The 19,108-nt window shown below is 40.8% G+C and overlaps 1 protein-coding gene across 10 annotated transcripts in view; it reads left to right on the forward strand.

The window, feature by feature from the left end:
- The window catches only part of nfixa (nuclear factor I/Xa), a 267,293-nt gene that overhangs the window by 200,789 nt on the left and 47,396 nt on the right, over positions 1–19,108 (forward strand). For 5 of the 10 annotated variants that reach the window (XM_088341546.1, XM_088341552.1, XM_088341548.1 and 2 more), the window contains 6 exons: positions 7,040–7,102; positions 10,795–10,869; positions 13,370–13,493; positions 16,702–16,737; positions 16,899–17,026; positions 18,232–18,306. In XM_088341546.1, the coding sequence (XP_088197672.1) occupies positions 7,040–7,102; positions 10,795–10,869; positions 13,370–13,493; positions 16,702–16,737; positions 16,899–17,026; positions 18,232–18,306 (501 nt within the window). The remainder of the gene's footprint in view (positions 1–7,039; positions 7,103–10,794; positions 10,870–13,369; positions 13,494–16,701; positions 16,738–16,898; positions 17,027–18,231; positions 18,307–19,108) is intronic. The other 5 variants (XM_088341547.1, XM_088341554.1, XM_088341551.1 and 2 more) reach the window with 3 other exon arrangements.

The raw sequence follows: 19,108 nt of genomic DNA on the forward strand, positions 1-19,108 counted from the left end.
AAGGTTCACGCAATACAAAATCTAACTTAAAGCAATGTCCGAATATTTTTCGACATCCCGAAAAAAATGTTTGTATCGATCGTGTTATGTAAGTCAAATGGTCGTAAGTAGGGGAGTGTCTGTATCGAAAAGAAAGCATGTTTTGACAATTCAATCAAAATTGTCTTGTTTTTACCATTAAAAGTTGCAGAATAATTCACAACGTTCCTTTAAAAAGGGACACGTATAAGCAGAAAATACAAATTGAATTAAATAAAGCGTTTTGTTCCCTTCCGGCCCAACAACTCTGCCATATTTTAGAACCCAATAAGTCAAAAAGTTTGCACGCCCTTGCTCGAGTTCATTTAAAAGATTTATATTACCCCAACCACGCCCCACCACGATTCCTTCAGAGCTCTATTTTGGTGCTTATCTCCACAGTGCTGGTTGTCGGCTGCTCTCACTTGATGTGACCTTTCACAACCAGTCAGTTAACAGAAAAACCCAGCAGGTCAATTAGCCCGGATACATCTGCCTCTAATAAACAGTGTCATTGGGTTTTAACCAAAAGGGTTATATAAAAAAAAAAAACAGGTTGATTTCATTTCAAGACTCAACAAAACCAGCCGTGACAAGTGGAAAGAGGTAGGCCTGCTTTCGGAGTTATTCGAATCTCATAAAACGACAGGAATGGAAGCGCTCGGAGAGGACCATATGCCGCACATGGCAAAGCGGGGGGAAAAAAAGCGCACTGCAGATGGAAGTGATAAAAGAAAAAGCCGCAGAAATATGTGAGCGTTGACAGTGGGAGGTACAGTAGTCCACCAACCAGTCGGGAAGGCTGAGCTGCTGTCAAGAGCTCGCTTGACACCGAACAGAAAAATGAACTCAGCAGCATGGTGGCAGAAGAGTCAAATTGCAACAAGCATGTATGTCAAATATTTCACAATAAAGCTCATTTTAAGTACTGTATTTTCCAGACTACAGTAAAGATTGCTTGGGAATAAGTCGCACCAGCCAAAAAAAGCTCAATTAAGAAGGAAAACACATATATATGTCGCACTAAGTATACAGGTGGCATTTTGGTGGAAATGTATTTGAAAAACCACCACCATAAACATACATGTCATCTTGAAGTGCAATCTTAAAGTATATGGTATACTAACGTGACTAAATTGACATGCCTGGTATTGTCAGTAACGACGTAACATATCAAGAGTTATTCAAATAATGCTAGCCTAAAGAACATGCTTACCAAACTATCAGCTTCTCTCCGAATCTGTCATGATGACTGATATCACCTGTGCCCGCTTGTTGGCGCCAGCCGCTGCAGGCTACCTGATTGGTTCCCTGTCCTTTTTAAGCCCAGTCCTTACACTCGCCTGTTAGTCCGTCAGTGAACCTCTGTTTCTACAAGGCAAGCACTTTGACTCTGACTCCCGTCGATCCTGCTTTTAGCACCCGTTTTTCCACCCGTTCTTTCCTGATCTCCCCGTTTGTCTCCGGCTACGACCTGTTTTTGACCCAAACCATGTTTACTCTCCCGGCTTACAGCTTACGACCTGTTTTTGCTCTCCTGTTTTTTCCATCCACTTCCGTATTCGGAACACAATCCGATTGTGTGAGTGGCTTGCTTCCCGTGTCCAGCGAGCACCGGATCGTGGGCGCTGCCCTTCTATTAATAAACTTGTGGTTAACGTTACGCATTTGGGTCCTGATTCCGTTCTGGTCGTGACAGAATCAATAATCCGATGAAATCTTTATCCTCGGTGTCCCTTTTACCAGTGAACAACTCCCCCCAACTCGGGAGGTTGACGATGCGCCGCTTCCTCCTCCAGCTTCTATGTCGCTAACTCCAAACTTCCTTTCTGCTGCTGGATTACCGTTTTCGGCCGCAGATTTCAGTAGGTGCAGCTTGTAATCTGCGGAATTTGATTTTCTTTTCGGTGCCATTTTAGTTCAGCTCTTCTCAGTTGTTTTCATAAATTCCCAGTGTTGTACCGAAGAATGTCTACCCCATAACAGGGCAAGGTTTACAGTATCAACACAGGCCTAGAGCACCCTGTTGCGGTAATTAAAAATATCAAACTCAATAATATAATAATGTGTTAATAATTTACATAAAAGTCTCAAGTCAAGTCATGTTTATTTGTATAGCCCTTAATCACAAAGAGTCTCAAAGGGCTGCACAGACCACAGATTATTGCAAACCACTGACCATTATTACACCATCCCCCGATCTAAAACCTACATGAGGGCAAGGAAAAACTCAAAAAACCTCACTGAAGTCATAAATTGCCAACCTTGCTAAACTATGAAAAAAAACAAGACTTATAGTCCGTAAAATATGGTACATTTTTAGGTTTAAATATGGTAAACTAGGTACAACAATACTACTTTACTAGGAGTGATAATTGAATTATTATAAATGTAAATAAAAATGTTTAATTATAATAATAATAATGTTTGATGACAATAATAATGCTGCGATTTCTGTGGCGTAAAAATGAAATGCCTTCAGTAAATACAAAATTGTGACAATTTATTCAATATCAAGTGTTTTCCCTCATACAGTGTCACATACTTATCGAGCTCCTGTATTGACCTCAAGTGACTTCTTCTTTCTCCTAATTAGGCCGCGCCGTCTGCAAGCTAAAAGGTTTAACGCTAGCGAAGTGGGATCACTTAAGGTGAAACGGCGTTCAAGGGGCCTGCAGATCTCTGATTGGAGGCGCTGAGGCCCAGGGTTTCTGGCTCTGGGGTGTCTAGATAAAAGGCTTGTGGTGGCTGTTATACCGTCCTGCCTGCGATAAACATTTGCTATGATCGCTGTATGGTCTTTTTAATGCAACTGATAACTTCTCCTCGGCATGGAGAGGCTAACTGAGGTCTCAAACCGAGCACACACCCATAGATAAGCCACAGGGTCACGACCAGGGTTGGGTAGGGTTACTTAAACTTGATTACTTTCAATTACTTTTGGATTACTCCAATACCAAATATGCTAATAAAAGACAAAAGAAACTAAATATGAATAAAATGATGACTCACAACACGTGGTAAGCTTTCTCTCCTGGCTTTGATCTCTTTGATCTCCGGCAAAACGAACATAAAATGCGACAGAAACAAAATGAAAATAAATCCAAACAGCTTGCCAGCATCATTTTTGCCGTTCCATGTGTTCCGTTACTCCCAAAGCCTGCACAAAATTTAGTCATTTTATTCATATTTAGTTTCTTTTGTCTTTTATTAGCATATTTGGTATTGGAGTAATCCAAAAGTAATTGAAAGTAATCCAGTTAAAGTAACCTTGCCCAACTTTGGTCACGACAGGTACCGTACACAGTCAGGATCCCGTCTCGCGTCCTGGAAATGGAGTGTTTACATCAGGGGTCTTACTCTTAATTGACCTGTGAGCTGCTGGGAACAAATTAGAAAAAAAATGAAGAATTAATAGGAAAATTAATCAATCATGTATAAGTACATACATCAAATAATGTTATAATAACACAGGAGTTATAAAGAATTGAAGAAACCACGTGTAGGTGCTGACTTGAGAAATTCCATTTCCATTCAGTAACTGTTCTTTAACGTTTAACTTTTTAAACACGGGTGTTTGAAAATGCTTTGAATTTTAATGTTAGGTTTTCAAGGTCTGGAAAATACTTCAATTGTTGGTAAACATGCTTGAAATTGTTGCCGTTACTATGTTTCTTGGCAGTCTGACACAATAGACCACGCATTAAATGAATGAATAGATGAGCCTCAATTGTGTTAAGGCTTTCAATATGTCTCAAAGGCGCTCATCCGTAAGTCTGGACCTGGACTTGGAACTTGGCCTCGTTCTCTGAACGTTTATTGAAATATATTACACCTAACCATAGTCAATGCCAAAATAACAAAAAAAAAACGTTTTATTTCCCAGAAATAGCAATAACATTTTTAGCAGTCTCTCTGTGCATACATCCAAAGAGTATTTCATTTTGTACAAAATTTTACCACAAACAAAAATCTTCAAGTAATCACAATATGTTTGATACTCATAGACAGTTGTTTTCTAAGTTCTACCCTTCTCTTATGTTTCCTCTTAGCAACAAAAAATTAACATGTTAACCAACCACACGAGGGCAGTGAAGGACCACTCTATATGTTTCTCAAAGGCAGAACAGTTACTATATGGGGTATCATTTTATTGTAACTATGCATTTCCAAGTTTATCCAAGATTACAAGGCGCACTTTCAAATTTGTGGTGAATTTGGGGCTCTTGGGTGCGCCTTAGGTGCACCAGCTCGGTGGCCTTGGGGGAACGGCGCCCGCCTGAGACTGGGAGGTTGCGGTTCAAGCCTCGGCCGAGTCATACCCAAGACTTAAACATTGGTACCCGTTGCCTCCCTGCTCGGCGTTCAGCATTAGGGGTTGGAATTGGGGGTTTGGTCACCTAATGACTCCCAAAACCTCAGTTGGGTTGAGCGAGGGGGCTGGGAATCCCCTCCTCTGAATCAATTTCCCAAAAAGAGTCCGAAATGACTCCAGCCACCTCCCACTAGGGGGATATGGCTGTGGTATATATAATATATAAGGTGCGCCTTATAGTCTGGAAAATACGGTAATTGTATCTTGTAACGTTGTTCACGAGGCATCCTGTATGCAGCCATGGCAGCGTCTCTCACGCTGGAAACGAAGTGTTTACAATATCCTAAAACCCCGAAATACGACACGGCGCTAAAAGTCAAGTGAAGTCGGGTGGTTTCCCCAAACAGCTCTCATTGGCACGGGGCTCGGCGGTGCCGTCAGTTACCTGGAATGCTCCGGCGCCGCCAATGCTAAGATGGCTGCCAAGCTCTAAAATGGCTGCCAGGTTTTGGCGCCACGGCGACGAGTGGGGGATTCTGCACCAGCAGAAAAGGGAGGTCCCGTTCTGCCGATCTAAGAATGGCTTCGCGGGACTGTTGTTGTTGTTTTTTGTGCTCGCTAGGCTAATCTGTGGCTTAGAGCGGCTGCGAGGCAAGTGGCGCTGGCAGGAGCCTGCGGATAAACACCTCCTTTAGCTTGCTCGCTAGCAACGGTGGCCTCAATTGACCACCAATAACATACACATATTCACCACACACAAACTGATTTTTTGAATGTATTGATTGTATTTTTATTTGACTTGCTCCTCCTTACTGTGTCAAAGGTTACATTTTTCAAGCTGTACTTATGAAAAGGCAAGATAAAAAAGAAGTACAGGGAAATTCATGTAAGGTAAAGATAGAATGGGATGGAAAACGATAGAATTTTCCTTATTTATTTATCGAAATACACTATATACGTATATGTCCATTGTTGGGAAATAATATCAAAATGTATCGTTAACCAAATTGTTCGAATTAGTTATCTGACTCCATTAACCAAACACAACCTATATTCACCCAACAATTTATGCGCGCTCGTTTCTTGAGGGAAAAGATGAACAAGAAAGCCGTCATTTCCACACGGGGCAGATTTAATTTCATTAACAATTTAACTAAGTGTACTCCATCGAAAACGACCGAATTAGTGTCGTTGGAGTCTCTGGGAAGCCCTCTTCTGAAGTCCTTTAGCTCTCTTCTATTCACCATCTTCTCCACACATAATGGCGTGCCGACTCCTCCCTACTCAAAACGACACTGAGCGTTTCTACGTGATCAGGGCCTTTCTGCGTCTGGATCTGCTGATTATCTTATCAGCTTTACGTCCCGTTCCCACCATTTTCCACCAGGGTGCCCTGACATTTAACTACAGCCCAGTCAGTGAATATATTTTGCATTAAATGTAATTTGTAGTCAATTGTATAAAATCCTTTATAGTCAAATGTATAAAATTCTTCACAATCCATCCATTATCTGCACCACTTATCCTCAGTAGGGTCGCAGGGAGCTGGAGCCCATCCCAGCCATCTCAGGCAGTGTGCAGGGGACACCATGAACTGGTTTCCAACCAGGCGCAGGGCACACAGAGACAGACAACTTACTTGCTCATTCACACCTAGGGACAATTTGGACCGGCCAATTACCCTGAGATGCATGTTTTTTTGGAATTTGGGAGGAAACCGAAATGCCTGGAAGAAACCCACGCAAGGAAGGCTGGTTTTTGGATTGGATCACATGACCTAATAACTTTGCTGCGAATGCTCTAACCAATCAGCTGCCGTGCCAAAACAAAGTATAAACCGTAAACATATCCCCCTAGTGGGCTGTGGCTAGAGTCAAGAACATATTCACATTTTTGGACTCTTTCTGGGAGATTGAATATAGAGGAGAGGATTCCCAGCGCCCCACGCAACTCAACCGATGTGTCGTAACAACTGTCGTTTGGAGTTATTAGATGACCAAAACCCGCAAATCCAAGCCCTTATTGCTGAGTGCTAAGCAGGGATGCAACAGTTACTTATAACTCGGGGCGTGCACCCTATCCCCAATGCCATCGTCACATATATAATTGTTTCCAATCCGAGCCGATCGCCTTCAGGTGGCGGCCATAACAGGCGTGCACAAAGACCAACGTGTCCACAGATTAGCGTTAGCTTGTCCGCCCCTCTGGAAAATCATTTCCCCGCGACTTAAAACTGGCTTTCCTCAAATCCTCGCACTCGAGACCCCCACTCCGGCGGTCAGCTGTTTCCCAGAGTCTGTTTTTGCGGCGATGAAACAGAAATTAGAGGAAGAAACAGATTGAGAGTGCACATGCTGGTGTGGGTGTGCGAGAGAGTGAGCCTGTGCGCTTAAGGTGCTTTGTTCATGCAGACTAAATCCCTACCAGCAAGAAGGTATTAAATAGGATTAGGGCACGGGATATGATTGCGTAGTTAGATACTTTTTGGCATAACAACATTCTGTAAATCGTTGCACCTTCGCTCAGCGGGGAGCGAGATTCCTGCGGAAGTGAAAAAAAATGTCGCCCGGGAAAAAAAAAGTGTAACTTCCCGAGCACAGTTGGATTTATGGATGTGGAACGTGAAGAGAAACAGCATTTTACCGAGCCTATTTATCAAAGGATGTCTGTACGAATATTCATAATTTGTCTCCATTTTTTTTGCAGAATCTGGACAATCAGACAGTTCCAGCCAACAGGGGGACACGGACATTAAACCACCACCCAATGGTAAGCACACACACAAAGTAACATGACTAATCTCATCTGGAAGCAATTGAGACTAAATGGAATGCAGCACTTGGAAGAAGGAGAAGCTCAAGTTTGATAGCTAAAAACAAAAAGCACAAGCATTGGAACAAGAGTTCAGAACATTCAGAAGGTGCTCGCCCCTAGAGATACAATTTTTATTTCTTAAATTGCTCTGGTGAGACTAAACTTTATCAAGTTGATGGCTACGCATCAATTTGGTCGCACCCTTTTTCATAGCATCAATGGAGAGTCAATGGCAGAGACCGTAACTTCCATCTAAACTGCAAAATTAATTTATACACTCGTCATCTGATGTGAATTTTTTGGACACTCATGCAAAGTAATTGTAAATTACGTGCAGGTAAATTGGTCGCACTATTACTAGAACAGCTGAACTGGTATATCAAGAAGATCGCTCAGCAAAGGATTTGGAGGCACCCTTGTTGTAGCATTTTGGAAGAACCATTAGCTTTAGCGAAAAGTGAACTGCCAAAGGAATGGTGATTTGTTGTTTTCTTTACTCGCATATTTTAGTAGATCGGTCACAGTAATACTTGAAAAGCTAAATTTGGCAAGGACTAATCAGATACTGTTAGTAATGCGTGATGATGATGTCCCAGTCTTATATGAGTTGCTAAAAGGTGCGCACACTTGTGCAAGTCATGCAAGTGGCAAGTTTTATCAAGTTCATCGCTTAACCGGTTTGGTTTTACTCTTGTTGTGGCATTTTGGGAGAACCAGCTGCAGAGTCATAAGCTAAAATAACAAACTTCCAAAGGAATTAATAAACTCTCATAGTCCGACCTAATATGTTGTTTTTTTATGACTCACATATGCGGGTAAATTGGTCACACTATGAATAGAAAAGCAACATTTTTGGAAGCACTCTTAAGCGATGTTTGATGACTGCCTTTTTACATGGCCTTCAAAAAGGTGTGCACACTTAAGCAATTCGCACTGGTGCGACTAATTCTTTTAGCACGGTATCTGGTCGCACCCTTGTTATAGCATTTTGGGAGAACCAGTGGCAGAGTCAGTGACTTTCTTCTATATCTCGTTGAGAAGAGTTTGTGTCCTGGACCCTTCGTCATCCTGCTCAAACGATGCATCTGCCGGATCATCTCTCTCTCTCTCTCTCTCTCTATCTCTCTCTATCCCTCTATCTCTCTATATCCCTCTCTCACTCTCTCTATCCCCCCTCTCTTTCTCTCTCTCTATCCCTCTCTCTCTGTCTCTCTCCCTCTCTCTCGCTCTCTCCCTCTCTCTCTCTCTCTCTCTCTCTCTCTCCCTCTCTCTCTCTCTCCCTCTCTCTCTCTCTACCTCTCTCTCCCTCTCTCTCTCTCTACCTCTCTCTCTCTCTATCCCTCTCTCTATGCCTCTCTCTCTCTCTCTCTCTATCCCTCTCTCTCTCTCCCTCTCTCTCTCTATCCCTCTCTCTATCCCTCTCTCTATGCCTCTCTCTCTCTCTCTCTATCCCTCTCTCTCTCTCCCTCTCTCTCTACCTCTCTCTCTCTCTATCCCTCTCTCTATGCCTCTCTCTCTCTATCCCTCTCCCTCTCTCTCCCTCTATCCCTCTCTCTCTCCCTCTACCCTCTATCCCTCTCTCTCTCCCTCTACCCTCTATCCCTCTGCCTCTCGCGCTCTCGTGCTCTCTCTCAGTCAGTAAGTCAGCAAGTCGCCTTTAATGAAGGTGCACTCGAAAAGTATACCCCCAAAAATCAACAAATTTGAAATACTATTTAACTGTTAAGTTATCATTTTTCAATTTGTTTTCTCTTTCTCTCTCTCTCTCTTTCTCTCTATATCTGTCTCTCCCTCTCTCTCTCCCTCTCTGTCGGTAAGTCGGCAAGTTTGTTCCAATGAAGGTGCGCCCAAAAAAACAAAACAAAAGACTTTGAATATAGTAAAATCCTGTTTACATTTAAAAGCAAACTGTTTTTATCAGTTTGTTTATCTCTCTCTCTCTCTCTCTCTCTCTCTCTCTCTCTCTCTCTCTCTCTCGCTCTTTCAGTCGGTAAGTCAGCAGGTCGGCTTTGATAAAGGTTTAAAAAAACATTGACTAATTCAAAATAGTGATTAACTTAAAAATAAACCGTTTTTCTATTGTTTTTTTTCTCCCTCTCTCCCTCCCTTTCTTTCTTTCTCTCTCTCCATCACTCTCTCTCTCTCTCTTAGTCGGTAATTCGGCCAGTCAACTTAAATGAAGTTCTGTTTACCTTTGAAATCTAACCATTTTCTATTTGCTCTCGCTCTCTCATCAACTAGATGGCTTTAATGAAAGTGTGCCCCTCCCCCCCAATAACAACGACTAATTTAAAATAATATTTACCTTTAAAACCTAAAGGTTTTGATTTTTGTTCATTCTCTCTTTCTCTCACTCACAGTTGGTAAGTCAAAAAGTCAGTCCCCATCAACTGCGAAAACGGAGGGATCTCTGTAGTTTTTTCACAAAAATAATACCTAAAACGAGCACAAACGATCTGCCAAGGGAAAAGAAGTTGTGTTTGGTACTTTTTCAGTTTTTCTCTTTTAGAATGAAATAAGGAAATACTCATTAGAATCAGCTCACCTATGTGCCAGATTTTTACTTTGATGAAGCTGTTTAAGCTTGCACCGCAAAATGTAATAAAATTCATTGAACAAAAGGGATAATTTCATATATATACTGCCTTCTGCTACCTCAAGAGCGGATAATTTGCTTATTAAAAGAAAAAAACTGTTCTGCAGCCACCTATTGATATGAATGAATATTACAGTTACTGAGAAGATCGCCGGAAGACTGCAAAGATACTGAATGATAGAAAGATAAAACTTTCCTGCTGCGTAATAGATAAAGTCTTACAACACTTTTGTGTGCCCCAGCACACTTTTTGAAAAACACTGCTTTAGGCCAGTGTTTTTCAACCAGTGTGCCGGGGCACACTAGTGTGCCATGAGACCTTGTCTAGTGTGCCGCTGGAATTTTCCCAATTTTATCTTTCAAAAAAAAATCAGGCCATTATTCAGTATTTTTGCAATCTTCAGATGAGGAACTGTTATCGTCATCCATATCAGTAGGTGGCGGTAGATTCCTATGTACTTTTTATATACTAATTATCTGCTCATGAGGTAGTACAGTACATTTAATAACTTAATTTGTTTAGCAAAGCGGTCTAAGATCGCACTGTAAAAAATAAAAACATAAATAAAGCACATCATTCTGTTATATTTGAAGTATATTTTTCTTCATTTTATATACTAATTATCGGCTTATGAGGTAGTAAAGTGAAATATTTGACATAACTTCATTTTCAAACATTTTCAACAGACGGTGTGCCTCAGAAAGTTTTTATAAATAAAAGAGTACCTTGGTTCAAAAAGGGTTGAAAAACACTGACTTAAGCAACCTGGGATGACTCCCTTTTTGCAAGAGGGCGTGCACACTTGTGCAACTCCATTTTTTTTTTATTTTGTAAAAATATATATCAATAATAGGTGTAGGTCATAAGTATGGTACAAAAGGTTGGTCATGATTTTTTTGTGTCATCTCCGTGACTAGGTGTATACAATCTTTTCGTCCACTAAATATAATATGCCAAATCAGGAAGAAATCCAAGAAGTAGTACATTTCAGGGATTCTTTTCTTTCTTGCTCGAAGTTTGGAGTTAAATTATGTTCCTCCCGCCCTACAGGACACCTGAGTTTCCAAGACTGCTTCGTCACCTCAGGGGTTTGGAACGTGGCTGAGCTCGTCAGAGTGTCACAGAGTAAGTCAAGGCAAACACGGAAATAGATAAAAAGAAGGCAAAAGAGAAAATGCTACTTAACAAATTACTGCCAGATTTCCATTTGGATCAACCCCAACGTACACCTACTTAGCCACCCTCACACATATGCCAGAATTAGACCATTAATATGCATTTCTGACTCACAAATGAAGAAAAATATTTTTAAGAAATATTGAAAAAAGGATCGCACTTTTATCTGGAGAAGCGTAAATTTAAAACTGTTTTCCTTGACCTAACGTGCATTAGTGATTGTCCATTCCTGCTCACATGTCAATTGTAAAAAGACCTGCTTGGCAGAAGTAACGAAAAACACATTTTCTAAAAGCATTATTCCTGTCATCTAATTTGCAATTTCAGTGCTGTATTTCCAGACTGTAAGGCACAGCTAAAAACCCCAAATTGTCCAGGAATTCGAAAGTGGACAGAACAGGATCAGGACCCAAATGTGTGACGTTACTCACACAAGCCTTTTATTGCCCAACAGATGGGGTCGATACCGGACAGGACGGGCAAGACAGAAAGGATAGATAATGAAACAGGATATTGAAAATAAAAATGACAAACTAGACGACAAAGAAATCTGGAGAGAATAATAAACAGGACAAAAAATAGACTGGAACGAAACTGGAAACCGATATTAAGCAGGACAAAAATAAAGGGGAACAATACCAGACAGGAAATACCAACAGGAGATAGGACCGAGTCAAAACCCGCGTCTTGCGGGGCAGAGATTCGTTGATGGACTGACAAAAGAAGAATGAAAGCACTGAGTTTGAATAGACGGAAAGCCAATATGTCAATGAGCCGCAACTAGCGCCACGCGGAGCCAATTGGGCGCCATGGCAACCGTGACAGCAAAATACGGTAGATAACTTTGCGAATGCATAAAGCTTTAGTAGCTGTGCATTACAGCACAAGGTTTTATGGTATACTACCGTATATGTGCAATAAATGATCAAATGATAAACAATGCTTACCAAAATCCCCAAATATCGTATAAAACTGGATTCAAACCCAGGCTCTGGTGGTGAGAGCTCCGACACTTTACCACTAGACCACCAATAGTCCAGATAACATATATAAAGGCAATAGAGCTTATCTCACTAGCACGCTATTCTTTTAAAAGCGAATTAGAGGATGGAGAAAACAGAAAGTATTTCGACAAAATACTATACAAGCTCTTTTACGTATGTATGAATATTAATCCGCAACATTATTGACTCACAGGTGAGAAATTGGAGAGACCGTTTAACTGATCAGAATGCAGATCAAAATGCTCGATGCAAATCAATGTTTCTGTCACTGTGAGTAAAAATAATGTGATGAGATCAAATCTAATGCTTTTTTTTACATGTTAGAGGTCTAGTCATTATGGGTCGTCACTCTCACCGCCGCAACCCGGGCTCAATTCCCGTTTCATACAATGTGTTTTGATTTTGGTCAGCAACATTTATTGACTCACAGGTGAGAAAGTGTTTAACCGATCAGAATGCAGATCAAAATGCTCTGTGCAAATCAGTGTTTCTGTCACTGTGAGTAAAAAAAATGTGATGAGATCAAATCTAATGCTTTTTTGCATGTTAGAGGTCTAGTGATTAAGGGTCGTCACTCTCACCGCCGCAACCCGGGCTCGATTCCCATTACATACAATGTGTTTTCAATTTAGTCAGCAACATTTATTGACTAAACAGTCTTTGCACTAATAGTTCCCGTAAAGAGTCCAATAGATATACATGAATAAACTCTTACTGTAGTTTAAACTCAATGCGCCTTATAGTCCGATGCACCTTATGTATGGCTGTGCACTTTATAACCCAATGCACTTTAAAGCCTCAGTGTGCAATAATTGACAATTAAATGGCGCTGTATTGTCCAATACAAACAAAAACCAGTGCCAGGAGCACAGCGTAGCGGCAAGATGCCAGACAAACATGGCAGCGACTTCTAGGCAGGGATTTCACTACGTCAAAGAGATGCAAATTTCTCGACGTATGATTCTTTTAATAAAACTTTACTTTGGTATGATAGTTCATGTATTTTTGCCTAGTATTCAAATGTTGATGTCCTTTTTAAATGAATACACGATTTTTGTACCACTTGGAGGCACTAAATTTTACGGATCGACCCATATCGGTTTTTCAGGACTGATACCGAATATTAGTATCAAGAGGAGGCCGACAACCAATATTTGGAGCTGATACTCACTTAAAAGCTTTAAAACATGGGGTAAGAAATATTTAATAATGTAGAAAAAAAAGATTTTTTGTTATGAATTCAAAAAGATAGGAGGAGTAGGACCGAGAGAGAGAGTCTTGACTTCATGAGACTAAATCGAATGAAAGAAAAATGCCGATACCAATACAGATCAAATTCCCAAGTATCAGTCCCAATAATCAGCCCCCCCCAATACTCGGTCGACCTCTACTAAATATTACACACTGTAATATAAATACGCTAATTTATTCCCGCTACCCGTCAGCTCCTGTTGCCACGGCGTCAGGTCCGAACTTCTCATTGGCCGACCTGGACAGCAGTCCCAGTTACTACAACATCAACCAGGTGGCTGTGGGGAGACGTTCCCTCACCTCCCCGCCCTCCACCAGGTACGTAACAGACACAAATAACAATTTACAAAGCAGTAAACATTCAAGAATAGAAATAATTCCTTTTCCAGGCTGTTTTGTTTCTGCACAGTTTTTGCTGTGAATAAATGATAACAATGCCAATTGTTTCCTCATTGACCGCGTGTTTGTTTACCACGTACAATAGAAGTAAATGTTTCCTATTTAGTTTGTCAATCACCTTCAGCCGAGAGGCAATAAGCAGCTTGAGTCTATCTTTTGAAGAATATTCATCTCATTATGCTGTTTTTTGTAATGCCAAGTGAAATTTAGAGGAAAATAGCAGAGGGATAGTATCATTGACTTTGCATGATGTGGACCAGGGGTCACCAAAGTGGTGCTCGCAGGCTCCAGGTAGCCCCTTAAGAACACTTGAGTAGCCCTCAGATTGGTTCTGTAACAAAAAACTCACCAGCGATGGGTCGTTGTGATTTTCTAGGAAACTTGATTTGTAACTGGCATGAGAGATGATAGATGTTTTTGAATACATGGTTAATTCTTCCAAAGTTATTTTTAAAATTAGCTTATAGATGGATAGCTGGCTAGATGGATAGCTGGCTAGATGGATAGCTGGCTAGATGGCTAGATGGATAGATGGATAGATGGATAGATGGATAGATAGATGGATAGATACTTTTTCATAGTTATTATAGTTTATATTATAGTTTATCAATGTAAATCACTCAGTGCATCGCTACAAGGCAGATGTTTGAGTAGTTGACTGAGCCTATTATTGTTAACCCTACTTCTAATAACTACTTACCTACATTTTTTGAAATATTTAGCACTTTTCGCTAATCAATTTAAAAAAGTAGTTCATCTTCAAAAAGATTAGTGACCCGAGCTATGGACAGTCAAACATGTTTCCCTCTTTGTCACCTTTATCCTTGTTACTTTTATGAATGGGTTTTTTTTTTCTGTTAGATGTCCATTTCTTTTTCTCCTTTTCCACTGCACAATATTTGTATACCAGTGGCAGAACGGGCATTACATACCTAGGCCTTCAGTAGATTGAATCAATACATCCCTCAATAATTATTTTATGTTCACAAATCATTTACCACAGCTATAGTTGTGACACATATAAATATAGCCACATTATATTCATTAGAAATAATTTTTATTTGTGTACAAAATCTTTATTTCCTTAAAAAAGATTTCAATTGCGTTTTAGTTTCATCACGAAGTTCTTTTCTATCGCCAACGCTGAAAGTCAAGCCTGTCCTGTCGTAATATGGCGTAAGTTTTTATTCAATTCAGGGCCAAAAATGTCCGTTCAATAGAAGCAGTAGACGTGGGGATATTTTCCTTCACGTTTTTGTTGAGATACTTTGGTTACTGCCCTAAAGTCAATCGAGACGTTTCCCAACGCCTGCTAGCAGGCGCTGACTCGTCAACTCAGAATCCGATTAGCAAAACCAACAGCTTTATCAACACTTATTCTGTGCCTCAGAGCCTGCACAGCTGATTTTGAAGGCCTCCAGGTAGAGTTCTGACCCTGGCATCAATTCATGGCTGGTGGGTTAAATGCTTGAATATAATAGCACACATCTGGAAGCAGCCAGGAAAAAAGCAATGAAAGGAAGCTGACAGACAATTTGGAATTATTTATTGGGTTTTCATGAACAAACTATCATTAACATGACATGATTTAGATATTTTTAGGCCAGGAGAGAAGGCCTTGCAGCCCACCACTGCCATATACATATCTAATATAGCGACCATGCTCATAGCACGAGTCCGCTAACAGTGGGCACAATAAATTTACATTTCACAAAAATGTCAATGCTATTTTTATTATGTTTATATATAATATATCAATCATTATTGTCTTTTTATTCTCAAGTGGATGAAATAATTCTTTTTCCCCAAAAATTGTTTGGGAGATGATTTTTTACAAAAAATAGATTTAATTTAGTAAAATGTTGACAATAATTATTCTTGAATTAACTCGTTGATGGACAATTTGGATTTTCTTTTTAAACTAATATTTGAGACAATATAATTGAATTTGTTATTTTGATTAACATTCCGTAGATTACATTTTTACAGCCTGAGACAGTTGATGTTCATGCTGTATTGTGTCAGGGACCAGAACAGGAGGAGGACCCAGATGCTTGACGTTTCTCACACAAGCTTTATTTTACGGGAAATGGGGCAGACATGCACGTAAACCCAAACGCCAGTGATTCGGCGATCGTTGGGCGGAAGACGTAAGGCAGCAGTCTGGCGTGGAACGACAGGAAGCCAGAGGCCGACGAGATCGATACCAATTGCACGGGCAGATATCGGACGGATGGGGTTGATACAGGACAGGACAGGACAGACAGGTTTGATATCATGCACTGGAGACTGGAGTCCGACAACATGCAGGACGAGATAGACGAGAACGATACCAGACACTGGAGATCGGTATCTAACAGGACAAAATAGACAGGAACGCTACCAGACACTGGAATCGATAACAAACAGAACAAAAGAAGACGGGAACGTTACCGGAGATCGATATTAAACAGGATAAAATAGACGGGAACAATACCGGACAGGAAACATAAGCAGGAAACCGGACAATGAAATGAAAGGAAGCCAGAGGCCAACGAGATCGTTACCGAGTTGATATCGGACAAATGGGGTCGATACCGGACAGGACGGGCGGGACAGAAAGGATAGATAATGAAACAAGATATTGAAAATAAACAGGACAAACTAGACAGGAACGAAAACTGGAGAGAATAATAAGCAGGACAAAAATAGACGGGAACGAAAATGGAAACCGATGTTAAACGGGACAAAAATAAACGGGAACTATACCGGACAGGGAATACCAACAGGAAACCGAGTCAAAACACACGTCTTGCTGGTGCAGAGGTTCGTTGACGGACTGACAAAGGGTGAGTGAGAGCACTGAGCTTAAATAGGAGGGAAGCCAATCAGTCGCAGCTGGCGCCAATTGGGGGCCAATGGGCAACTGTGACAGTATTGTAAGTCATCAAAAATCTAAATTTTAAGAATCTAAAACACTAAAAACACAATGCTAACGTATGCTCTGGTCTTTTTGCCTCGGTTCAATACCCCTGTTTTGGTATATTGTGCAGTGTAAAAGAAATATTTGTGTTTCCTTTTTTCCTTCATCGCTTTTAACTTGTCTTTCCTCTCTTCTTGCCTCCTGTCATCTCTGCCATCGCTTTAGGTCTGAAGTGGAACTGTACGCAAACCTTCCGCGGAGGTAGTTCAAGAAAAAACAACCAGACACACAACCATCACACAGCCAAAAAGCTAACCTCGTTTTTTTTTACCTGAAATTTTCACGAAATTGTGCATCGGCGCTCGCGATGTAACCCAGCTCCGGTGGAGACCTCATTGACGATGTTCATGTTTTCCCATTAGCTCCACCAAGAGGAAGTCATTAGATGACAGCGAGATGGAGAGCCCCACAGATGACGTTTTCTATCCGGGACGCTCGCCCGCCGCCAGCTCGTCCCAGTCCAGCGCGTGGGCCAACGACATGGATGCAGGTACCGACTCGCCGCCATTAATACTTTCTTCTCCTGCAAAGCGAAGCTTCAAAGTCTTCATAAAATCCAACCTCACCCACTTCACCCATGCACTCATCCCAAATTCCTACCAAATCCTTTCGTCTGAATATGCTTCTTTCACTCATAACAAATGACAAAAAATCATATACCGGAGCCATATCCCCCTAGTTCACACATTCACATTTTTTACTCTTTCCGGGAGATTGATATAGAGTCAAGTCAAGTCATGTTTATTTTCCATAATTGATGATTTATAACCACATAGAGGAAGTTAGTATAGAGTCAATATCGACTGTTTGGAATCATTTAAATTTTATTTTAGGAGACAAAATAAAAACAAGAAATGTTTATAAGCATTAATTTGTAGTGCCCTCTATCACAAGGAGTCTCAAAGGGCTGCCCAGACCACAGACTATTACAGACTACACACTATGATTACACCATCCCCTGGTCTAAAACTTACTAGAGGGCAAGGAAAAACTCAAAACTCGCTTAACCAAACTGATGTGTTGCAACATCTCGTTGGGAGTCATTAGGTGACCAAACCCACCAATTCCATACCCCTAATGATGAGCGCCAATGCGTACTAATGATGTAAGTCTTAGGTGTGACGCGGCCGAGGATCGAACCAGCAACCTCCCAGTCTCGGGGAGAGCGCCCTAAGGGCACCAAGCTGGTATAAACTCCTTATATCATAGATCATGTATTTTTAGCAATACACAGTGTCCCTTTTAAATAAACAATGCTATTAGCAATGGAAATCATTAGAAAACTGCACCCCAAGTGGTTTATCTGATCACATTATTGTGAGGTTTACGATCATTACAATGGGAAAATCAAGTTTATTTCATCACGCTTTGTGATAAACAAGATTAAAAACAATAGCTCAAGCCCTCAGGAAGACATTTCAATGATTTTCCAACAAAAGGCCCCAAAGAAGGCTATTCAAATCTTATGTTTTGAAAAAGTAACCTAGACCAGTACTGTGATCTGCTGTGTGATCTGGCCTCCAGTAAAACTGCCCCCCTTTTCCCTTCTTGATAACTTATAATGACACAAGTACATGCTCATGATCACAAGCCATGAAACGTAACGCTCACTCTTAAACCTCATCTGCTTTCTTTCGCTCTCCACCACCCCCCACCCCTCTTCTCATTGTTAACAATACCCTTCTCCACTTTCAGTGCAGCACCATTTGGCCAGTGTGCAGGAGAGGAAGATAAAACATGAAAACGAAGGCGTGCAGTTTCCTTACCATGGTTAGAACAACATTGATTACATTCACCAGCACACTCACTGCTCTGTCTGTTGTATGTTTACTTGTACGTGAAAAGGAAGAAGGAATCCGACACTATTATGGATATTAGAACCTTCTGATCATTTTTGTTTTCTCTGTTGTTTTTTTCTGCGGTTGAGGGGCAGGATTCTCCCAGATTATCCTCTTAAAGCTAGGGTGTCAAACTTACTTTAGCTCGGGTGCCACATTTGGTAGAAGAACAAACATTCTTTTGGGAGCCAGAAGGGTAAAAACGGCATAAAAAATGGGATTTAGCTGGAGGTCTTTCTGGAGGCTCACAACTAGATTATGATTCTTGTATGTTAGACTTGGTTATCATACAGGGGGGGGGGGGTTCTCCTAGGCTAATATTTAATCTTTTGCAATGTTTCTCAACTCTGCATTTGTCAAAAAAAGCAATATGACAATTTTGATTCATTTCCACTTCAGATTATTTAACTCAGGGAACTCATGAAGACTGAAGAGTCACACGAATAGCATACACTCATCTAAATGATTGGTTTGATGATTTAAAGGATTTCTGCTTTGTTTTTATGAATATGTGTACCTGGATATAGGAACTTAGCCATTAGATTTCGTATATATTATATAAAAAAAGCTTCTTTAAACTTCTACAAAGACACACAGATGCTATTTATTTAATGTTGTTTTGTTTGTGTTGCCTTAAGTAGAGCGTCCTTAACTGTTACATCAATTAAAGCAGAACAGGGATGGGCAAATACAACAAATACGGCTACAATTGGTGCTTTGTGAGTGGCGCCTGG

The sequence above is a fragment of the Urocampus carinirostris genome, chromosome 8 (assembly GCF_059441175.1).
Source record: "Urocampus carinirostris isolate Australia breed hairy pipefish chromosome 8, RoL_Ucar_1.0, whole genome shotgun sequence".
In the NCBI taxonomy this organism is placed as follows: Eukaryota; Metazoa; Chordata; class Actinopteri; order Syngnathiformes; family Syngnathidae; genus Urocampus; species Urocampus carinirostris.